The sequence below is a fragment of the Daphnia pulex genome, chromosome 12 (genome assembly GCF_021134715.1).
Source record: "Daphnia pulex isolate KAP4 chromosome 12, ASM2113471v1".
Lineage (NCBI taxonomy): Eukaryota > Metazoa > Arthropoda > Branchiopoda > Diplostraca > Daphniidae > Daphnia > Daphnia pulex.
In genome coordinates this window covers 9530794-9554127 of record NC_060028.1, presented here as the reverse complement: position 1 = coordinate 9554127, position 23334 = coordinate 9530794, and the positions used below count along the sequence as shown (strand labels likewise).

Here is a 23334-nt window from a genome sequence, read left to right as displayed (position 1 = left end):
TGTAAATTGTAATGATATAGAAAGGCATAATAATTAGGATTAACAATTCAATTCTGGTTGGATTTCCGACAAACATTTCAGTTAAGTTAGGTCAGCGACTTAATCCATACACTCAGTACCGTATGTCCTTTATAAAGTATGCAGTTATCTGTATCCGGGTAAATTTGAACGTTAGAAAAACGAACGAAAACCACCCCAGTCCTATATTTAAACATGAAATTCAAATTGCTTACAAGGTTCTTTCGAATTTAAAATATAAAAAAAACATAACCCAAGGTTTCTAAATGGACAACTGTAGCGAGGGTCATTCCACCCAGTATGACAAATCGCTGCATGCGATCTCATTGCGCACATGTGTGCATTGAATCTAGGTAAGGTAAACGCTCTAGCTTTCATAGAAATTTGGGAGAAAAAAAACAGAAACAGGATATCGATACAGATGTCTGTGTTGATTACATCAATAGAACCTAAGTGCGATACGCTATTCAAAAAAAATATACATAGGCAAGAGAACGTGCGTCAACTCACGAACGTCACAATATACCAACGCAAACTGGTAATAAACAGTTTGGCCATTTATTGAATAGAAAATAAGAACGCAGCTGCTAATAGTTTTTACTAAACTGAAAGCATTTGGATAATTGATCTGACAGCCGTAAACACGGCGGGTCTGGCACGTAAAAAAGAACCAATGGCATACGAGTTTCAGTTACACGTCGATTAAAATTTTTTTGCATAAAAAGACAAATTTTCTGAAGGCAAACTTACAGTTTCGACGAGACAAACGACAGAGATGACATTTTACGTATTAGTCGTACTTGCATTAGCGGCCGGCACCTTATCGGTAAATAACTCGTTATTTTACAGATTTTAAGAATAACAACCGATAACAACTATATCTATTTCAAATTCACGAATCGCATTCATGAAATTTCTTTCGTTTACTGTTGATGTTAATGAATAGGCTGACGATGCGTCCAACAGGCAGAGCGCATTACCATCCTTGCTACCCTGTGATCCCAATTATCCGTACCGAACCTTAGACGGATCGTGCAACAATTTGAACAACCCGCGGTATGGACAAGCCAACACCATCTACCAACGTTTGATTGCCCCAGCAACCTATGCAGACGGTACTGTGACATATAACTAAATTAATACTGTCAACTGTTATTGGGCAAATTTTGTATTGATTGGGTTAACTTCTACAGGTGTTTCGGCTATCCGTTTGTCTCAATCGGGCGCCGCTTTGCCAAGTACCCGATTGGTTTCAACTACAGTCACCAGCAACAACAGCGTGCCTAACAACGATGCCACTTTGATCACGATGCAGTGGGGTCAGTTTTTGGACCACGACTTCACCCAAACCAAACAATTCACAGTCGGTAAGAATCAAAAGGACAAGAATTTTCTTTTAGCCGGAATTGTAGAATAACACCCATTTTTGTAATTCAGCGGCAGGGTGCTGTAATCCAGCTGGAGCTCGATTCGGTAACGCCTCAACCAATCCCGATGCTGAGTGTTTGCACATCCCAATCCCAAGCGACGATCCCGTTTACAGCAACGTCAATTGCATGAATATGATTCGTTCAACCTTCGGATTGAATCTCGATGGAACTACACCACCTGCCAGAGAACAGGTACAATTCACCAGGTAATCTAAGAAAGCTACTAAATTCTAAGGCTTTTCAATTTTGAAAAATTAGATCAACATTCTCACTCACTGGATCGATGGTTCGATGATTTACGGAAGCAGCGACGCCACTGCTCAATCCTTGCGCGACACCAGCTCGGGAAAAGGTCTCTTGGCATTTTCCACCCAGAATGGCCGAGTTCTGTTGCCAACGAACCCAGCTCTATGTACCGATGCAGCATCATGTTTTATCGGAGGTAATAAGCCACATCTTTTTAAAAAATTATTATTACAAAAGCTATTTCAGTTAGTTCTGTTAATGTGCTGGACAACTCGTTAACGGACATTATTTACTTATCTGTTGGTCGATAGGTGATAGCAGAGTGCGGGAGCAGCCATTGCTAACAATCATGCACACTATTTGGGTGCGCGAACATAACCGAGTGGCTAATGCTCTGTACGCTATATTCGGAGCAAGCAAAACGGACGAATTCTATTACCAAGAAGCCCGTCGCATCGTCATTGCCGAGTTCCAGCACATCACTTACAACGAATACCTCTCCGTCATTCTTGGTACTACACTCACAAAATTACGAGAAAAAAAAAACAAAAAAAAAAAATTCAATCAACAATATTTACTTAAAAATTTAGGCCCCGAAGCTAGATTCCCGAAAAATAATGGCCCATCTAACCCGGCTATTTTTAACGAATTCGCTGCTGCTGCCTATCGCATGGGTCACTCTCAGATAAAAAGTTTCATCCAGTAAACGTTTCCCTTGTTTCGAAAATAATTTGGTTTCATAATCACAAAATATATTTGCCCATTTGACTAGACTGATTGAAGCTGATGGCAGTGAAAGTCCCCAGAGTTACTTCCTCGGCAACTCGTTCAACACTGGAACTTTCCGTCTTCTTAATCCAACTTTTATCGACAACGCTTTGCGTGGGCTTTTGAAAACCCCTTCCCAGTCAGTGGACGATTGCTTTGCCGACGACATTACTAGCCAACTTTTCCGGTAGGTTGATGCAGCTTTACTGCCACCATTGAAAAGTAAACTTTGCAATAACAACAAAATTTGTTTCGATTTCTAGTGGCACAAATGCTCTCGGGGCTGACTTGATTTCAATCAACATGCAACGTGGGCGTGATCACGGTAGGCAATTCCCTTTAAAAAACTAAGATAATATTAAAGTTGTTTTAATTTTTATCCCAATTGCGATAGGCCTTCCACCTTACATTGTAGCCCGCCAAACTGCGATGGGAAATAACCGCAGCAATCCCAAACTTCCCAAATCCTTCAAGGATCTAAAATCGACACATTCCGATGAAGTAAAACTCTTTCAATTACTGAGCATTTCATTTATCTATCCAGAGAGTTGTACAAATCAATACGCATATTGACTTGTTTGCTTCTTTTTTTTTTTTCGAATGATAGGTAATTGGCCATCTTCAGACTGTGTACCAATCAGTGGCCGACATTGACTTGTACATTGGGGGAGTGACCGAAAAGAAAATGCCCGGTGCCGTCGTCGGACCCACATTCGGTTACATCATTGCCAATCAGTTTCAGAATCTAATGACTTCAGATCGTTTCTTCTATAGCGACCGTTCACAACCAATCTCTTTCACTGCAAGTAAGTTCGCCTCTTATACAATAAATACCCTTAATAATGAAACCCTTAATAATTAACAAATTTGAAAAAATGTATGATCAGAACAATTGAAGGAAATCAAGAAGGTTAGTCTGGCTCGCATTATCTGCGACAACAGCGATGGGACCATCACGCAAATTCAGCCAAAAGCTTTCCGTAACCCAGCAGGGTAAAGACTAGAAATGTTTCATTTGATTGAATCATTAATTGACTATCGCAAACTAAAATTTTGAAATGAATTTTCTTTCAGAAATAATAAGCCAGTCTCATGCGCTGAAATCAAGGCAATTGATTTCAACAAGTTTTACGGTACTGCATCGCCTTCTTCCCAAGAAGACAATTCTTCCCAAGAAGACAATTCTTCCCAAGAAGACAATTCTTCCCAAGAAGGCAATTCAGATTAGAAAAAATGGGCACATCTATTCGATGAAACAGCAACAGTGAAATGGAGAATTCTCTCAAGTTGTTGTTCAACATATTTTATGAAAAGATAACCACTTTTCAGGTGTGGGGAGGGGGATAAAAATGTTTGATCATTTGCAATGTAGCGTGTTTAATGGGTTAATAGCGTTAATAGCACACAGCCGCAAAACAAGTGAACGAATAAACACATATTGGTAATTTACCTTTGGCTTGCTGTTGATTTACTTATTTCATTTACAATTATGGGGCACTTACCGATAGCTGTGTCAATCCAGAGTCCACTACTTAAACCAAACGAGAGACATCGACAGTTCGACACCCTATAAAGAGAAGAGGGAGAGACGTTTACGTTAGATGCATTGAAATATGTTCGATGTCTGCAAGCTTTAATTACAATTACGAATATGTCGTTAATGAATTGAAATTTCATTTACAACGCGATAAGTAGATTTATGAAATAATAAGCGGTAAAACATACACTATTAGTTGTAAACAGGCAACAATCGCATACTGGGAGTTCTGAGAGCAAGGAAAAAAGAATAAAAACAGAACAGAATGATGTACTTTATGGCGGATTTATTTGTGTAAGCAAAACAAGAGTTGCTGTACTGCCTCTCTCTCGTAAATCTGTTGTTTCAGTGCACAAATGTCCTTAAACAAGTGGAACAGCTTGCCACCAATTAACAGACGGACGCATCTGTGTAAAGCTAGCACATAATCAATGTAAACACGGATCCGGACACAGATGCAGCAGTGAATTGTACGTGTGCATGCATGCCAACTACGCATTTCACTTGAATAAAAGGGCTAACATTTTGATAGCGATGTCCACTTTCCAGTGTTGTGGAAACCTATTATACCACTTGTCCACTTTCCAGTGTTGTGGAAACCTATTATACCACTGCGTTATGGCATTTTTCGTACCTCTACTAGTCGTATGGCTCGGATTAGTATCCGGCAACTTGTCGGTAAATTATTTTAAAATGTCTGATTTTTCACATTGGTCAATGCAATAAGACGTTTATTGCCAACTGGCAGGACGATGCAAATGCATCCAACAGACAGGCGAATTTATTACCAGCCGCTCCAACCTGTGATCCACTTTACAAGTACCGCAGCTTCGACGGAACGTGCAACAATCTAAATAACCCGCGTTTCGGACAAGCGGGCACCAATTTCCAGCGTTTGATGGGCCCCGCAAATTACGCCGACGGTACTGAGAGCGATTTCTCTTTATTATGAAAACATAAACGATATAGTGTAATACGACCATTTGTATTCACACTCACAGGTGTTTCGGCGATTCGTTTGTCTCGATCGGGGGCCGCTTTGCCAAGTACTCGCTTGATTTCGACCACCGTCACTCTGAACAACAGCATTTCCAGTTACGACGCTTCTTTAATTACAATGCAGTGGGGCCAGTTCATGGATCACGATTTGACACAGACGCCGCAATTCAGAATCAGTAAGAAACAATTGAATGGAAATTGATTATAATAGGGCCCAAGACATAAAACAAACCGCATGGATTACAGGTGGAGGATGCTGTGGTGGAAGCCAATTCGGTAATACTTCAACCAATCTTGACGCCGAGTGTTTACAGATCCCAATCCCCAGCGACGATCCCGTTTACAGCAACGTCAATTGCATGAATATGGTTCGTTCAAACTACGGACTGAATCTCGATGGCACTACACCTACTGCCAGACAACAGGTTTAAAATAAAAACAAATTCGCCAATAAATAAAGCTAGAAGTTGTTGAAAGTATTTTCCGACAATTGTTAGATCAACGCTTTGACTCACTGGATCGACGGGTCTATGATTTACGGGAATAGCTACGCCACTGCTCAATCGTTGCGCGACACAAGCTCGGGAAAAGGTCTCTTGGCATTTTCCACCCAGAATGGCCGAGTTCTATTGCCAACGTCACCAAGCACATGCGCCGATTGCTTTGTAGCAGGTTAACACAGAATCTTAATATCATGTTATCAAGTTCCTGCTAACTCAGGATCATCAAAACAAGATTACTTTGTGAAACGTTTAAAAAAAACCTTCCTTCTTTGAGCTTGATTAGGTGACAACAGAGCTCGTGAACAGCCATTGCTTACAATTATGCAGACCTTGTGGCTTCGCGAACATAATCGAGTGGCGAATAAACTTTACGACAAATTTGGAGCAACCAAAACGGACGAATTTTATTACCAAGAAGCCCGTCGCATCGTCATTGCCGAGTTCCAGCACATCACTTACAACGAATACCTCCCAGCTATTCTAGGTAACATTCTCTGCTTGAGCAACAAATTGTTTTAAACATCTTTAAGTTTCTTTTGAAAGGCCCCGAAATTAAGGTTCCACCATTCGATACTAAATCCAATCCGGCGATTTTCAACGAATTTTCCGCTGCTGCCTTTCGCATGGGTCACTCTCAATTGAGTAGTTTTATCAAGTAAAGTCAATACAGATTGTTTTTTTAGTCATTTTTCGTGATTGGTAATCATCTGCATTAATGTCAGACTTTTGGAAGCCGATGGTAGTGAAAGCAGTCAGAGTTTCTTTCTTGGAAATTCATTCCTTACCGGTGCTTTCCGCCTCCTCAATGCAAACTTTATTGACAACGCTTTACGGGGCCAATTGTTCACTCCAGCCCAAGCGGTGGATCAGTGTTTTGCTGACGACGTAACTAGTCAACTTTTCAGGTATGTTGCAAAAGAGGTCGTAATTAGTATAGCTAATCCATGCGTAGCAAACTTAAACATGGCGTAACAATAATATAACTTAGGACAACATCCGCTCTCGGCGCTGATTTAGTGGCAATCAACATGCAAACGTGGGCGAGATCACGGTACATGCAACTAGTTTGTCTCACTTACTAATAAAAAAAAAATTATTTGATTTTCTCTACAGGACTTCCACCTTATGTTAGAGCGCGACAGATTGCCTTGGAAGCTTACGCTTCCATCTTTCCAACACCTCCACCCCCTCCACCCGTTACCTTTGATGATTTGAGTTTCACTCATTCAGCAGAAGTAAGTTTAATTTTTAAATTTCTTGATGTGAAGGGCGGGAAATTGTAAATTTAACGTCGCACCAATGTCTTCCAGGTTATAGACAGTTTCAAACGAGTGTACGCATCAGTGGGGGATATTGATTTGTACATCGGGGGAGTAACTGAGAGGCCTTTGCCCGGCGCCGCTGTCGGACCCACCTTCCATTACATTATCGGTCAGCAGTTTGACAATCTGAGACGAACGGATCGTTTCTTCTACAATGATCTTTCAAAATCGGTGTCCTTCAACTCGCGTAAGAATTAAATCAATCAATATTTGGGTAGGAATGGACCATCAACAAAATCCATTAACAGGTCAATTGGGAGAAATCAAGAAAGTGAGTTTAGCTCGCATCATCTGCGACAACAGCGATGGAACTATTACGCAAATTCAACCGCGAGCTTTCCGATTGCCATCAAAGTAAGCATTTTACTAAAATATGTATCATTTAGAAAGTCTTGTCTTATTGAAATCATTCTCTCTTAGCAATAACATGCCCGTCCCGTGTGCCAAGATATCGAAAATCGATTTCAACAATTGCTAGAATCTTAAGAAGAAGACCTTTCAAATGAAAATCATTCAACAAATTTGGAAGCTAAATATTTTCTAATGGAAAATCATTGTTTTTAATTGTTTGTACTTTGTAACATGTTATGGAGTTGATTCAAAACAACCCCAGAATGAATTGATATTGCAGTCCATTTTTCGAAACAATTTTTCAAAGGTCTTGGGTTTCAATGGTAAATTGGCTAGCTGAAGTATTATTTCACTGAGCACTGACAAACTTGACATGGCAACTAACGACTGACAGGTGACCTTTCTCCATGAAAATCATTCGGAAGTTTGAAAGCTAAATGTTTAATCAACAACTTCGATTTCTTTTAAGTTTCTAATGGAAAATCATTGATTTAATTGTTTGTACTAAAGTTATAAAATGTTCATTTATACGTTTATGCAATTAATTAAAAAACAACACCAGAATGGATTATACACTGCAATGCCTTGTCCATTTTCGAAACAACTTTTTCTTGGATAGTTGAAGTATTATTTCACTGAGTAACTCGGCATGGAAACTAACGTTTATGATAAATAATAATCAACACATCAGCGTGCTACTTTTGTCACGAAAGTGTGAAGCTTCCAAACCAGACCTTGAAATATGAGTCATGTCAGTTTAGGACCAAATTCAACTGGAATATAATTTTTCGAAAACATCCGGGGCTACGTGACGAGGTCATTGTAACGCTATGCAAGGACAAAATAGAATTTCAATCCGTATGTTTGAAAAAGGTCTCACAACGTTACGGGTTGCGCAGTGGTTCTGCGTTTTACGCAGTGACATACAGGTGGCTGGAACAGAAATCTGATAAAAGTTTTGTTGTTGTTGTTGGTAAATTCAGTTATCTCAATAGCTAAGCATGAACATATCGGCGGGTGAATGGCCTAAAAGGTGGCCACGTAAACTTCGGCAATAACCGACGCATACAACGAAGTGGTATTCAACGAAATATTAGGACACAACTGTACTGGTAATGGACACCATGGAAAGATAACCATATCTCGTGTGTAACCACCCGGTTTGCGCGTTGCACAGTATCGTTTTCAGTCGCAGAGAAATACAGGTGGCATATCCGAACCGGATGTCAGTATTGTTTTTTTGTTTTTTTTTCTACTGCGTGTTCTACACTTCATGGCCTATTCAAAAAGATCTGGCGATTGGACGACACACGAACGCCATAAAAACGAGATCTCAAAAAGAGCTATGAATAAGCGCAAATTTTCACACATGTGTGAGTTCCATCCCGACACGAGTTGCATTTTAGATATAAAAAACGGCAATATCCCGACAGTAAATTACACAGTTTCGACAGAAATCCAACAGAGATGAAACGCATAATCGTAGCGATTCTAACGTTGTCGGCCAGCACTTTACTATTGGTAAATAAATTTAAACGTAATTTAATCTATCTTTAGATGTATGGAATAATGAAGGTGATTTTTTGTTGTTTTACTATTATACGAATTTCAAAATAAATTTATAAATTTACTAACTTTGTCGATAAGCTTTCAAATTTGTAAAAACCAATTTTTAAACAAAAATGTGGTACATGTTTCAATTTTTCAAATGTGCAATCAAATGATAGGCCGATGAGAATGGTTCCAATAGACAGATATCACCACTACCAGCCAACATAACATGCGATCCAAATTACAAGTACCGCAGTTACGACGGGTCGTGCAACAATCTACTCAACCCACGTTTCGGACAAGCGGGCACCATTTTTCAACGTTTGATGGGCCCCGCAAATTACGCCGACGGTACTTAACCATTTTTGCTTCATTTTCATAACGTATTAAAGCCGCAATGTACTACAAAAAATATTTTAATTAAATCAGGTATCTCCAAGATTCGTTTGTCTCAATCGGGTGCACCTCTACCGAGCGCTCGCCTCATCACCACCACCGTGACAGTCAACGAAAGTGTATCAAATCCGGACGTCTCTTTCATGACGATGCAATGGGGACAGTTCCTGGACCACGACTTAACTAAGATAACACAATTTACAGTCGGTAAGAAAAACGAATGAATTAATGTCTAAATATCTAGAAAGTAAATGAAATGAATGCCTGGTTTTAGCTGGAGGTTGTTGTGATGGAGGAAGATTCGGTAACGTGACAGCCAATCCCAATCCTGAATGCTTGCACATTCTCGTCCCAAATAACGACCCTACCTACACCAATGCTAATTGCATCAACATGATTCGCTCAAACTTCGGCCTGTACCTGAATGGTAGCACACCGACTGCCAGAGAACAGGTTTTGCTCTGGATACTCCAGAATTCTCATTAAACCAAATATTTTAAAGCAACTCGATTGGAAACTTAGGTGAATTCTTTAACCCACTGGATTGATGGATCCCAAATATACGGAAGCAGTAACGCCACCGCTCAATCCCTCCGCAACACAACTTCCAAAAGAGGTTTAATGAATGTTTCCTTTAAAAACGGCAAGGTTCTGCTGCCTCTGACCAATACCTGTTGCACCGATAATACCACTACATGCGCCGAGGCCGCTTCATGCTTCGTTGCAGGTACCGTGGGGTGGGGGTGGTTTCATTTTAAAGTTTTAATTTAAAGAATGAAACCATAACGTGACTGGATTTTTGGACACAATAGCTTTAATTTCTTTATAAACCGATTGCGATGAACTTTTAGGTGACAGCAGAGTGAAAGAACAGACGTTGATAACTATCATGCATACTTTGTGGCTCCGCGAACATAATCGAGTAGCTAATGCTCTGTACGCCAAATACGGAGCAAGCAAAACCGACGAATTTTATTACCAAGAAGCTCGTCGCATCGTCATTGCCGAATTGCAGCACATCACATACAACGAGTTCCTTCCCGTCATAATTGGTAAGTAAAAATACATTAACAAATAACCCTATAAAATACTAATCGAACCGGGTCTTTAGGTCCTTCCGCACAGTTTAAGGGTCCGTACAGCAACAAAAACAATTCTGCTCTTTTCAACGAATTTACCACGGCTGCCTATCGAATGGGTCATTCATTGATTCGTAGTTTCATCAGGTAAATATTTTTAATTGAAACCGTCGCAATGTGGAAATCCAGTACACAAGATTACTAATAGAGTGTACGAAGCTGATGGAACTAGAAGCAATCAAAGTTATTTGCTCGGCACCTCATTTGGTACTGCTACTCGCCTTCTCAATCCAAACTTTATTGACAATGCGATTCGCGGTCTTCTCAAAACACCTGCGCAGACGGTGGACGAATGCTTTGCCGACGACATTACTAGCCAACTTTCGAAGTACGTTTCATTTTCATTAAATCAAAGTAGACGAATGAAAAAAAAAATAATAATTCGGAAATTAATGAAATTTTAGAACACCTACAGCCCTACTCGGTGGTGATTTGATATCAATAAATATGCAACGCGGACGAGATCACGGTGAACGACCATATAGTTTAATTCAAATTTTAATAGTTTCTCTTTAACTGCACAAGTTTTCGTTTAGTTGAGGAAAGTATTAAGCAATGAATTAAAATATTTATTGATATGCAATTATAGGTCTGCCGAATTACATTAAAGCCCGACAAATTGCCTTGAATTTGAAAACACCACTCCCAACGACATTTGATGCTCTAAATTCAACCACTTCACCAGAAGTATGCACTTTTAAAACTCGCCAATTAAAACTTTGTTTAATAGACATTTTTATGGTGCAAAACCTAAACACTTTCACCATCACTTTTAGATTGTAACATATTTCAAGAAAATTTATGGCTCGGTGAACGACATTGATTTATACATCGGTGGAGTAACAGAGACAAAAGCACCAGGATCTCTGGTGGGACCAACATTTACTTATATTATAGCTAAGCAATTTGAGAACCTGAGGCAATCTGATCGTTTCTTCTATACCGATGTAACGCAATCGGTTTCTTTCACTGCAAGTAAGAACAAAACCAATTTTGGTAATCTTTAGTGGCCTACTCAATTACTATGTGAAAAAAAAATGTTACTAATAGATCAACTGGTCGAAATCAAGAAAGTGAGTCTTGCCCGCATCATCTGTGACAACAGTGATGGAACTATTGCGCAAATTCAACCGCAGGCCTTCCGTACACCAACTGTGTAATGATTAATTTGTCACAAGTCTACTTGAAAAAATGAACTAATTTGATTTCTAAAACAATCATTTTATAGCACAAATATGCCAACTTCATGCAGTAGCATTCCAAAAATGGACTTTGTGAAATATACCAAATAAGCATCTGTATGGGTATCAAGAAAATGCATGGTTTTCACAGGCAGTTTTAAGAAAAATTGTGTTGTAAAATGGTGAAGGGAGGGGGGACTAAGGGAAAACCAATAGAAGACTACATTGTCTGTATACTTTGATAAATCTAATTTTCCTTTGAATAGTACATGTTCTCTATACTACGACAGAAAATATAGCTATTTCCCCCTTATCCTTGATACAGATATTTTTTCCCTTTTGAATAAATCTGGTCAAAGATACGTAATTAATTGAAAACTTGACTTACCGGTGATGATTAAGATGGTACTGGATACTGGGTTCTTGCTCATGGAGACCACCATTCAATGTTAATCATCCTGAATAGTATGAAAGAACAAAGAGATTAATGTTTTGTAGTTATTCAACTTTGAGAAATTGCAAAGAATATAGAAATGAACTACTCACTACATTGAAGGCACATTATTCTCAGCTTTTCACTGTCTCAGTATGTGGATGTGGGCCAAGAAAAGATGAAATTTTACAGTAGCTAAAGCATGGTATAGAAATCCTATACCATGGTACAAGAAAACATTATTAAAGTTGTCTTTCTAAAAAATAACTGCAGAGAAAGTCTATTGCACGTCAAATCAAAAAACGTACTAATCATGCTCTGTGCTCCTACGTTGCCATTTTATGATTTTAACTAACAAAAACCAGCAAAAACAATAACAAAAAGATCAAGAGTCGTCTGCATTTGACACCCCTTCAGTGACGATAAAATGTTGCAGAGTTAAAAGGCGCAGTAAACGATTTCTAGTTATTTTGTTACACAGAAAAAATTATATTATTTGTAAGTAGTTTCTCAGTTAGTTTTTCATTTTTACTTAGATTATATGTTGCCTTACAAAATGTTTCCCTTAACTGATGTTAGGAAATCATGGAAGAAACTGTTAGCAAGCTTGAACAGCATGATTTTGTGGAGCAGGCTGCAGAGATGTCACACAGTTTTGTTGCTGATGATGATGATGAAGAAGAAGAAGTTGAACCTAAGCTAAAGTATGAGCGATTGTCCAATGATATAACAGTTATCCTGAAGAAAGATGCAGCCAGCTGTATCGCTGTACATCCTAAGGTAAATATGATTAAATTGACAGTGCTTGTTTGTTAAAAATGTCTATGTATTTTGTAGTATATTTTTATCATTTCCCTTTAGTTTATGTGTCTAGGAACCAATTGGGGAGCATTGCATTTACTTGATCATCTTGGGCATTCATCACAGCAACAAGAGTTTCCCACTCATGGAATGGCAATAAATATGGTTGATATTGATAGTGGAGGAGACTATATTGGTAGCTGTTCAAATGATGGAAAGGTAGACTGAAGCATTTAGTTTTCACTTTCAGGTATAAAAATCTTTAATTTTCTAGGTTATGGTGTCTGGGCTTTACTCTACAGAAAATTGCCATACACTAATGGTTGATCGACCTGTCAAAGCTATTGCTCTTGATCCGCTGTACTACAAGTCTGGTTCTGGAAGAAGATTCGTAACTGGCGATGATAGGCTTATCTTACATGAAAAAGTGTTTCTTTCTCGCCTTAAATCGACCACCTTATTTGAAGGGGAAGGTGAAATCACTAACATTAAGTGGAAAAATAGGTTTCTTGCTTGGGCGAGCACAACGGGAGTAAGAGTCTTTGACATGTCTGTTCGCCGCATAATCAGCGTTGTCAAGAAAGATATCAGCCCTGGGTATGCATACATTTTTAAATATTATTAGAAACTGTTTACTAAATCCCACATAAAAAATACAGAATCAACCCAGAAAGTTATCGGTGTATCCTGTATTGGAAGGATGATTTGACACTGGTCGTTGCTTGGGCAGATGACATCAAGGTCTGTGTCATCCGAAGGCGTCCGGATGCTGACGCAGAGCGACTAAATCTTCCGACACATTACGTTGAAATTGGTACGTTTACCCTGAAAAAATAGTATTCCCTTTTTCTTAACGTTATAGATGCAATTTTATCTTTTCCAGTTTCGATGTTTATTATTGACTCATTCGTGGCTGGCGCTGGATGGCTGGGCAATCATTTAGCCCTTTTAGTAGTTCCAAAAGACGAGGAACTATCTGGCAAGGGTCAAAGACCTCAAATGAAGTTGGTGGAACCACACCAGGAAAGTTACAATGAAATCTCAGCAGATGTTTTATCAATTCGTGGCTTTCAGGAATACTCTTGCAACGAATATCATTTGGGTAATAAAGCAAATCAACCTGGTATATGATTGGAATTGACCACTACTTTTGGCCAATTTACAGAATGTCTGGCTGAAGAGGGTCAATTTTTCATCGTTAGTCCAAAAGATGTTGTTTTAGCTAAACCGCGCAATCCTGACGATCACGTCCAGTGGCTTATGGAACATCAGTAAGCGCAACTTTCAAAGTTTTTTTTTTCTCACAAAAAGAACTATCTTATTTCTAAAATAGAAAATACGAAGAAGCCATGGAAGCAGTTACGGGGCCACAAGCACGTGAACTGAAATGCCATTCTGTTCTTCAGGTCGGTAGGACGTACCTCGATTTCCTTTTGTCGAAGGGAGAGTTCCAGATGGCTGCCAAGCTCTGTGTTAAAATTCTGGGTTCGTACAGTAATTTGTACTCACTTTAGCCGTTCTTATAAATTGTTCGTCTCAAACAGGCAAAGAGAAAAATCTTTGGGAAGAGGAAGTTTTCAAGTTTGCTCGATTGCACCAACTACGGGCTGTTACCCCTTATCTTCCAAGAGGTGAATGTAGATTGGATCCACATATTTACGAAATGGTTCTCTTCGAGTTTCTCAAAACTGATTCAGCTGTAAGAACACATAATACTATGAGTAAAAAAATCAAGAAATGATTAAACGTTATTCTATTTCCAGGGCTTTCTTCGGCTAGTAAGAGAATGGAGTCCTACGCTCTATAACATTGCAGCTGTAATGAACGCTGTGCTCGAGCACATTCTTCGCCATGATCCAGATGATACCACTCTTCTAGAAGCCTTGGCTATTTTGTATTCTCACGAGAAGAAATACGATCGAGCCCTGGCAATGTACCTCAAGTACGTCAAACAAGGTTATTATTCTGTTATCGCGATACGGATTTCAAAATAGTTTTTGTTTCAGACTTCAGCATGCTGATGTGTTTCGGTTGATTGCTCAACATCAGCTCTTCACCACCGTCCACGATAAAATCCTCGCACTAATGGAACTGGACGTCAACCAAGCTTGTACGTTATTCCTAGAACACAGCGAACACATTCCTTCCGATTTAGTGGTGTCACGTCTACAAACTAAACCACAATTGTTATTCAAGGTTAGTCGTTCAAAACTTATCGTGTGAGTTTTTAATTAATTCAAGTTCGCTACAATTGTAGTATCTGGACGCGTTGTATCTCAAAGAACCAAAGGAAGGAAGCCGAAAATTCCACGGCCTTTTAGTTTCCCTCTACGCCGAATATGCGCAAGAAAAATTACTTTCCTTCCTCCGCAGCAGCGATTACTACCCGATCCAAGATGCTCTAGATACGTGCCAACAACGAGGATACATTCCAGAAATGATCTTCCTTTTGGGTAACTAAAGTCTCTTAGATTCGATTTTCTTACGTACTTGCATTTTGTCGATTAACAGCTCGTATGGGAAACACCAGGGACGCCCTCCGCCTAATTATGGGCCAGTTAAAAGACATCGACCAAGCCATAGAATTTTGTAAAACTTATGACGATCCAGAACTTTGGGAACAATTAATTGGTTATTCACTAGCCAAACCAGGTATTCACAAATCTAATTATTAGTCCGGCGATAATATATCATTGAGGAATTTTCTTATTTCTACAGAGTTCGTGAACGTTTTATTGCGTAACATCGGTACGCATGTCGATCCACGTCTACTGATCCAGCGGATAGAGTATGGGGTGGAGGTAGCTTCGGAAACAATTACTTTGCATTACTGGATTTCTAATAACCTCTCTCTTGTCTTCAGGTACCTGGCCTACGTGATTCCCTGGTCAAAATTCTGCATGACTACAATTTGCAGGTGCGTATTATAGGAAAAAATGAGGAAAGAATCGTAGTAATGAGATTTGATTGACAGATATCTCTACAAGAAGAAAGTCAAAAGATTCTAGTTAGCGATTGTTTTTCTCTTCATGAAAGACTAGTCCGAATTCATCAACGAGGCATGGCAATTCGAGGTGACGCACAATTAGATTAAAGTTGAAGCTCTATTCCTAATAAAATATTTTCTTCGCAGATGATCAAATATGTGGCGCTTGCCATCAGAAAGTGATAGTTTCCGGTAAGTCAGCAAATTTTACTGTTTAATTCGCGTTACGGATTAATTAAAATTTTAAAATTCAAAAATTAGATCCCAGGAAACCAACGACCGGAATGGTTGTCTTCTTCTGTCGTCACGCTTTTCACACCGATTGTCTCAACACAGTGGTTCGTAAAAACGAATGCTCACAGATATGTTTTAAGAAACTAATTGGCGTTCTTTGAAATATAGGACACGTGTCCAATTTGCTACGCTATGAAACTTAAACCTAATGCCGGTATTTCCGAAAAATTGCGAAAACCATGACGCATCAATTTGTGATTTAAGCTTGATACCTTTTTGCTCCCTATCATTGCCTTGTAAAGTAGATGCATATACATTGCAACGCGCTCGAATGTCTATTCCGTTTTCCAATCGGCGGCCTACATTGTCAAAAAAAGAATACATAAGATTTTAGATCTAATTACTGTCAACCAGCAACATTGCTTCCTAGGCATCCAAGGTGAATCGAGGCGTTGATCAGTGGGATGTTGGAGAACCTTCAATTATGTTTGAAATAGTTTCAAGGCTACAATCACAGCGCTTTCTTTTTGCGTGTAAATGTTTTATGTTGTATTTGAGAATCGGTAGCGATGACAGTGCAGCGTTACACGACCTAAAAAAGCATAAATCTCCTTCTTTCCCTTCGAAACATCCAACCAAAACATTCACTGGCGAAGCATTAAAAACAAAATGGCAATTCAGACCTCAGCCAGATATTCGTATACTCGGAATCAACTTCAATCATCCTTGTTGAGCTTTTCTATCTCGTCGACATCTTCAGCATCCAGCCTTAAAATAGGTCGTTCTGTAGGGAGAAAAATCATGACAATGAATCATTTCTGTGATGTTTTAAAAACGAATAGTTTTGTAAAACGTGACTTACTGAAATGTGCCTCAATAAATTGTAGAACCTGCATGGAACGAGGCCCGTCGACCAAGTTGATGGCTACCCCAGATTTACCGAAACGCCCGGTTCGGCCAATGCGATGAAGGTAAGTTTCACAATCCGCCCTTCCGTTCTGGTCCACTGGCAAGTCAAAATTGACGACCATGGTGACTTGTTCGACGTCGATACCACGGGCCATCACGTTGGTGGTGATGAGCACCTTTTCTTTGCCTTCCCGGAATCGATTAATAATGTTAATTCTCTGGTCAATTTCCAACTCGCCGCTGAGTAGTGCGACAGCGTGTCCTTCTCGGCTCATGGTCTCAGCTAGCCAGGAGGCTGTTTTCCTTGTCTGTTAAAACAATACACAGTTTTATTAAATCCAGTTAAGGAGCTATAATAATATATCTGTCTTACATGGCAAAAGATCATAGCTTGGCCTATGGTGAGTACACCGTAAATGTTTGATATGGATCGGTATTTGTCCTCTTTGCTCTTACAGACGACATAGTGCTGTTTGATGTTGTCGAGTGATTGCTGCTCACGGTGCAACCTAAAATCAATAAGATCAAAGAATAATATTTAAAGGCCGAGGAAAACAAAAGGAATGTCACGTTGGCAGCAAACTTACTTGAGCACGACCGGATTCCTGATAATCATTTCAGCAAACTTCATAACGTCCTCATCGTATGTGGCGGAGAACAACATCATCTGGCACGATTTCGGTAGCAACCTTGAGATTAAACAAAAAGGTTAATAAAGGGCATTAAGATGGTAAACCGTTTGCAGAGTCGACACGTACTTGTGAATTCGAATGCTTTGATCCTGGTGCCCCTGTGTGGCAATCATAACGTCAGCCTCGTCGAGGACGAATACTTCTACTTTAGTCAGATCAAAACAGCGCAATTTCGTTCCCCAATCCAGCAGCTTGCCAGGAGTACCAATAAGAATGTGATCGTCCAACTGAGAACCACGAGGAACTAAAATAAAATTATATTATATGAAATTGAATTAATGAAAAGTTGAAATAATAATAAAAGGCAGTTCATTACTTTCTTCGCCTCTGACAGCGTAGCGAATCCTAATGTGGGGGCAAAATTTCGCCATTTTTTTGGCCACTTCGCCTGTTTGAATTGCCAGTTCGAAAGTTGGAGACAAGCAAACGACGTGAGGGTAATTTTTCGTCACATCCGTACGACTTAACATGGCTAAAACGAAAGCAGCAGTTTTTCCAGTACCAGACTGCGACTGGGCTATCATGTTTTGAGGTCTGACAAAGTAGAAAAATATTAAGGGATGTAGAAAAATAAAAACCTAAAATTAAATATCTTGATATTTACGGATCAACTAGTAATGTAGGAAGTGCAGTTTCCTGGATCTTGGATGGAGCGTCAAATCCCATTGCATGGACGCCCTTTAAAAGCTCAGGACGACTAAAAAAATTCGAAAATGTATAAGGATTCTCTTTGTGTTGACATTTTTTGAACTTACAGATTTAGGGCTTCAAAGGTCTTGACTGAGTAGAGTGGTGAATTGGGATCCTTTCGCTGAACCTCCAGGTCATGATGGTTTTCAACAAGACCTTTGCGAATTACTTTCTGTAGAAGGGACTTTTCAGCTGCAGATATCTTCTCGCTTTCTTCGACACTTCCTGCCAAGCCTTCTTCAGGAGTTGTTGCTGCTGCTGCGGCGGGCTGATCTGAGGGGACCATCCAAGCAGGAGGATTTTCCTTATTTTGCAGGTTAATATTGGTCAGCTGCGATTAAAAATAAACCATCAGCACAATTATCTGGATTCTAATTAAACCATACTGCACTTACTACTAGTTACACAACAGCCTACAAAAGTTGCGTCTACAAACTTCAACAGGTGGGAAAGTTACAAACAATTAACTAGTAGTTTAACACTAGTCAAAGGTTTTAAATATTTATAAAAAGCTATAATTTTTTCTAACGGCATTACGAGTGTCATTTCTAAGCACTGTTAACTAAAGTTAACAGTTCGCTGTCAACGTAGCGATTCAAAAATTCAAACCTTGTTCGTCACTTCTTTCTCCTCTGCATCCGCCTCTGCTCCCCAATCCAAATTTGCTGTCGCCATAGCCGGTTTTTTCCGCAGGAAGTTATAAAAATCTTACACGCAATTAATATTTCGCTCAACTGGCGTAGATAAATGATCTAGACAGCTGCCAATAAACCCCTTAATTAACTAAAAAGAAACGAGGATTAGGCAATAAGATTACGATGGCTGGAGTGCTGGACGACTCTGCTTGCCGTTTAAGCGAGTCTGCTAAAGCCGGGTGTTGCCAGATTCACGAAAATGCCTCCGGGATACGCATCGCGTCAAAAAGATTTGCCAAAGAGATTTCGTGCTATTTTAAGAGACGTGTATCGATGTGTTGGAATCGTTAGCAATTTTTCAATACACTCACAATCAATTTTACACAGACTTCATTGGATTGATGATATTATGAGTACAATAAAAAAAACCAAACGACAGACGTCAGGCATCTGACGTGTGTGTTTATTCAGCGGAATCGCCGCATCGGAAACATTTGCAATCGGCGGGTTCGCGCATTTTGACATCCAAGGAAGAGCTCTTTCCGGTCAATCGATTTCCGTTAGCGTCGTAGCAATGGGTCAGCGTCACAACTCGTTCCCTAAGGAACGATTCACGGCAGCACATGCATTCCTGCATCGTCAAATTGAATCAATCATTTGAGCTTGGATAAATCTTAAAAGTGATTGATCAATACCTTGAGAAATCCGGAAGGATGAACAACCGATGGCTGGACTTGAGATGAACACGATCCTTCACATTTAGCGACACCAACATCGCCTTCACAAGTCCTCGACAGGATCCCACCGTCGGTGTACTCCTCTGAACGACCATTCAAAGAAAATACAACCGCGATTATTCACTCGAGAAAAATTGAATTGCTAAAAGCGGTTCTCTTTATTTTACCTTTGGTGATGTGAATCGTCGATGGAAGAGTTTCACAAGAGCCACTCATCAAATTGGTTTTGCTGGCAAGAGTTTCCCGAGACGAACCGGCACCCAAGAGAATGATCAAAACGTACCAGAACATGATATATGATTATTATTTGAGTTATTAAAATGTTGAAATGATTTTTTGTTTCTGGTGAGGGTTGTTGCCCAATTGCTGTCGTTTCAATACTGAAGTCGGTGACGGACGATCGAGGTCGTTTTGATGTGTGGCCGGCACTTCATTAGTGCCGTTTGATACTTACCAGCACTGCGGGCAGCGATGGCTTTTACCTGTCAATCACAGGATCATTAAAATAGGAAAAAGCGACTGCCATGTCTTTCCCGCGGCGCCGAAATGGTCCAGTAGCACCACAGGAGACTGCACTGGTTGCACATATACTTTATTCGTTAAATTTCCTTTTTAAAAAGAGATATAATCATTGTTTATGGTGGGGAGTTAACAACCATGTCAGCTGCCGGGAAAAATAATTAAAAAAAAAAACCTTCTGCACATGACAGGGAACGGTGGGGCGAACGCCTATATTTGACTGACCGGCTGTCGGACATTTCGAGTCATTAGATCGTCGAACGAGGTTAAAGTCAGGGGTTTTTTAAGACACACAAACAAGCTCCGAACTCAAGCTGCACGCAACTCAAAAATGTCGTCCTTCACACATCAGGCGGCTCCGTCGACGTCTAAACAACACACAACTGTTAATAGAAACCAGAGCAGCAGCTTTTTACCGCTTCTACCGGTCATGATGTTCCTACTTGTGGGATTGGTCTCCGTCATCCGAGCCGATGAGTGCCAATTAACTCCCGTTATTCACGTTCTCCAGTATCCTGGATGCATCCCGAAACCGATTCCGTCATTCGCCTGCACCGGTAAATGCACCAGCTACGTCCAGGTAATAAAAAAAAAAGAAAAAATTATAGATTTCACATTCACATCAAAGTAATCAAAGATACAAAAAAGCTGGGAGAAAAACGGAAATTGGTTGGGCAATAGAGAAATAAGGAAAACAAGTGACGTGACAGCTTATTTTCATGTATGTTTCATGTTTTCCCGGCGCGCGAATGAAAGAATCACAGGAGGACAAAAGAGAGAAATGAAGAAGAAGAAGAAGAAGAGATTGCAACTCATTTCCGTTGATGGCATCGTTTTGGGGGGATTTCTTTTTGTGATCGATCGGATCCTTGTGCGCGGTAGCGTATGGCGTCTCATACATCATCCGACTGCCCGCCGACGCTGGGCCTCCTCCCATCTGCCCAATGAATACCTTTTGCTGGCCACCCTTCCGTTCCACCACATTGTATAACAAAACATCACAAGACAGCTTAGTAGTATATAGGGGGCCGCATTGGGGCAGCATTGGCGCCTGTTTCAGACTTTGATTGCGGTCATGTGCAATATGCATTGATGTAGTAACTGTGCGGGAATATCTAAACGAAGGATCCGTCCACCACCACAAACGAGAGATAGAAATATATATCCTGACCAGTCAAGTAATAGCAGACAGGGAGGAATACAAGAGGGGCCAGAGGTGATTGATCAAAGCAATCCGAGCGAATGAGAAGAACACCCTGCGTATACAACATGTACATCTGAGGGAAGGAGAAGAAGAGGTGTGTGTGTTGCGGACGCATCGGGTCGGAAAGATCGATGGATCTATGTGGCATGGAGAGAAAAAGAAATAGAAAATCACGGTAGTAAAAAAAAAGGCCAGCCATCAGCACGTAGACCACCAAGGGGTCCGCAACTCAAATTTACTTTTTATTTTTTTTACTTTTTCCTTGCTTTATTTTTCCTTTTTTACTTTTGAGATAGGCTTTCCTTCAAGCGAAAATAAAAGGGTAGGGAGGGGATGGGGAGGAGGGGGGGGTTCGTTCGCGCGCGCCCTTCTTTTAGCACGTAAAGTAAATTTCCTTTTTTTTTCCTTTTTTTGCTTTTTTTTGCTTTTTTACCTTTTTTATTGTAGTAAATTTGAGTTGCGGACCCCTTGTAGACCACTATGTACACACACACACAGAGAAGAATATTTCCCAGATCTAAGAAAATGAAGAAAAATGGTGAAAAACCCTTTCCGGCAACTGGAAATAGAAAGCCAAAGAAGAAGAAGAAGGGGGCGGTCCAGGAATATCTAACGTCTCAGTCGAACGCCTTGACGGAACTCCCAACAAGCCAAGAAAACAAAAAGGGGGGAGGCAGCTTGGTGCTGCACATTTATAGTATCATTAAGTTGATTGTCTCGTCTGACAACACACACACGAAACAAAAGAAATACAGAAGAAGAAGAACCTGGGCTATTTCATACAAGTATATCCAGTAATAAGTAGGAGGTGCAGAAGAAGAAGAGGAAGAAGAAATAATGTTTTCCACGCGTCACGAACTATCATGTGAGGCCATCTCGCGTGCCAAGTCAATTCCTTTTTTTTTAAATATATTCTTCCCCAGTCGTCCCTTTTATTTTCTCCCCTCCATTTTCTATTTGAGAAAATCTCGTGTCATGATGATGTGGTGGTGCTACCCATCATGTACTGTATTGTGTGTTATTTCCTTTTCTCTCACTCGTTTTCTTTTATTCTTTTTTTTTTCGTTTCTTTTTATCTTTTCTCTTCAGGTTTCCGGATCGAAACTGTGGCAAACGGAGCGTTCGTGCATGTGCTGCCAGGAGTCAGGTGAGCGTGAAGCCACTGTCTCCCTGCTGTGTCCGAAAGCCGCACCTGGAGAACCAAAACTGCGACGGGTAAATAATAATAACAGTTCAATTTTGGAAATTGTTCACTTTGTCGTTCCCGCATAAAAAAGGAATTTAATAAAAATAAAAAAGAGAAAATTCCAGCCAAACTTTCGCGATAAAAAATGACAATTTAATGGCAAAGTTACCAACAAAAAAAAAGTTTCACACTTGAGAGGAATTTCTTATGGTATCAAAGAACAAAGTTTTTCAGTCGACTTTGTTCTTTTTTTGGGGGAAAACTTTTTGTGAACCGTTTCACGCAACGAGTGTACTATATAAAATAATCTCCGCTTTACTCACGAATCGTTGAAAAAAAAAAACTTTACCGTTTCGCACCAGGTCGTGACACGGGCTCCAGTCGACTGCATGTGTAGGCCTTGCACGGCCCTGGAAGAGAGTGCCGTCATGCCACAAGAAATCGCTCGCTTCCTAGACGACGGATCCTTCCCTTTCAAACTCTAAAAAATACAGAAAAAAGAAAAATAATTATTATTACAAAAAGAAAAATTCAAATATTATATTAGTCGTCGTCGTTGTTTGTAATCCAACTGTTGTTCTGCTTTGAGAAAAAAAACTAAATTCATTTCCCGTTTGTTTGATTATTTTTGTTTGTTTTTTTCGAGGATAATATCTTTCTATTTTATTGACGCCGTATATATATATACAATACACACGTTTCAGAAGTCTATATATAATATATATAGAGAACACGAGTTTGAAATACAGACAAATGTTGTGACAGCCATGACATGTACAATTATTATTATTTATCATCATTCAATTATTTTCAAAAGATTTTTCCCAGTTTTTTTTTCTTTCTCTTTCGTAGATTCTGACGAGCGAA

General features: G+C 39.8%; 7 protein-coding genes and 1 long non-coding RNA gene across 10 annotated transcripts; 5 read left to right on the top strand and 3 right to left on the bottom strand.

The window, feature by feature from the left end:
* The first annotated feature begins 425 nt into the window (after positions 1-425).
* LOC124210035 (chorion peroxidase-like) lies at positions 426-3911 on the top strand. Of its 2 annotated transcripts, XM_046608318.1 has the most exons (14): positions 692-844; positions 965-1133; positions 1212-1385; positions 1456-1640; positions 1707-1890; positions 2006-2206; positions 2285-2396; positions 2467-2649; positions 2726-2787; positions 2857-2963; positions 3070-3268; positions 3350-3455; positions 3537-3641; positions 3678-3911. In XM_046608318.1, exons 1-14 carry the CDS (start codon positions 794-796, stop codon positions 3688-3690), a joined length of 1851 nt encoding a protein of 616 aa, XP_046464274.1. In that variant the 5' UTR covers positions 692-793; the 3' UTR covers positions 3691-3911. The 2 variants fall into 2 exon arrangements, with proteins under 2 accessions (XP_046464273.1, XP_046464274.1); XM_046608317.1 differs by having other exon boundaries at positions 426-844; positions 3537-3911.
* LOC124210038 lies at positions 3797-12189 on the bottom strand. The gene is made up of 3 exons (XR_006881131.1): positions 11988-12189; positions 11830-11899; positions 3797-4029 (listed from the first exon to the last, which is right to left on the bottom strand). It is a non-coding gene; the product is annotated as an uncharacterized LOC124210038 (long non-coding RNA).
* On the top strand, positions 4535-6954 carry LOC124210037 (thyroid peroxidase-like). Of its 2 annotated transcripts, none has more exons than XM_046608320.1 (11): positions 4535-4677; positions 4745-4922; positions 5001-5174; positions 5245-5423; positions 5496-5670; positions 5785-5985; positions 6045-6156; positions 6224-6406; positions 6490-6552; positions 6615-6736; positions 6812-6954. In XM_046608320.1, exons 1-10 carry the CDS (start codon positions 4618-4620, stop codon positions 6631-6633), a joined length of 1344 nt encoding a protein of 447 aa, XP_046464276.1. In that variant the 5' UTR covers positions 4535-4617; the 3' UTR covers positions 6634-6736; positions 6812-6954. The 2 variants fall into 2 exon arrangements, with proteins under 2 accessions (XP_046464276.1, XP_046464277.1); XM_046608321.1 differs by having other exon boundaries at positions 4536-4677; positions 4748-4922.
* On the top strand, positions 8555-11750 carry LOC124210036 (peroxidasin-like). The gene is made up of 13 exons (XM_046608319.1): positions 8555-8695; positions 8902-9076; positions 9155-9328; positions 9396-9574; positions 9644-9848; positions 9973-10173; positions 10233-10347; positions 10409-10588; positions 10665-10729; positions 10850-10947; positions 11037-11235; positions 11311-11416; positions 11489-11750. Exons 1-13 carry the CDS (start codon positions 8642-8644, stop codon positions 11550-11552), a joined length of 1815 nt encoding a protein of 604 aa, XP_046464275.1. The 5' UTR covers positions 8555-8641; the 3' UTR covers positions 11553-11750.
* A 51-nt stretch (positions 12190-12240) lies between the features above and the next one.
* On the top strand, positions 12241-16295 carry LOC124209716 (vacuolar protein sorting-associated protein 41 homolog). Its single transcript, XM_046607828.1, has 19 exons — positions 12241-12372; positions 12454-12654; positions 12736-12894; positions 12950-13272; positions 13335-13489; positions 13559-13777; positions 13841-13946; positions 14009-14160; positions 14220-14374; positions 14439-14617; positions 14682-14871; positions 14933-15128; positions 15187-15327; positions 15394-15476; positions 15539-15592; positions 15650-15749; positions 15809-15853; positions 15923-15999; positions 16064-16295. Exons 2-19 carry the CDS (start codon positions 12460-12462, stop codon positions 16136-16138), a joined length of 2604 nt encoding a protein of 867 aa, XP_046463784.1. The 5' UTR covers positions 12241-12372; positions 12454-12459; the 3' UTR covers positions 16139-16295.
* A 124-nt stretch (positions 16296-16419) lies between these two features.
* LOC124209717 (DEAD-box helicase Dbp80-like) lies at positions 16420-19071 on the bottom strand. The gene is made up of 9 exons (XM_046607830.1): positions 18796-19071; positions 18252-18517; positions 18101-18193; positions 17813-18030; positions 17563-17740; positions 17392-17493; positions 17178-17313; positions 16758-17112; positions 16420-16679 (listed from the first exon to the last, which is right to left on the bottom strand). Exons 1-9 carry the CDS (start codon positions 18859-18861, stop codon positions 16612-16614), a joined length of 1482 nt encoding a protein of 493 aa, XP_046463786.1. The 5' UTR covers positions 18862-19071; the 3' UTR covers positions 16420-16611.
* Positions 19072-19130: 59 nt separating this feature from the next.
* LOC124209719 (partner of bursicon-like) lies at positions 19131-20298 on the bottom strand. The gene is made up of 3 exons (XM_046607832.1): positions 19726-20298; positions 19517-19641; positions 19131-19452 (listed from the first exon to the last, which is right to left on the bottom strand). Exons 1-3 carry the CDS (start codon positions 19847-19849, stop codon positions 19285-19287), a joined length of 417 nt encoding a protein of 138 aa, XP_046463788.1. The 5' UTR covers positions 19850-20298; the 3' UTR covers positions 19131-19284.
* Positions 20299-20320: 22 nt separating this feature from the next.
* LOC124209718 (bursicon-like) lies at positions 20321-23235 on the top strand. Its single transcript, XM_046607831.1, has 3 exons — positions 20321-20657; positions 22371-22496; positions 22830-23235. The coding sequence occupies exons 1-3, from the start codon at positions 20409-20411 to the stop codon at positions 22950-22952; spliced, it is 498 nt and encodes a 165-aa protein (XP_046463787.1). The 5' UTR covers positions 20321-20408; the 3' UTR covers positions 22953-23235.
* Positions 23236-23334: the final 99 nt, after the last annotated feature.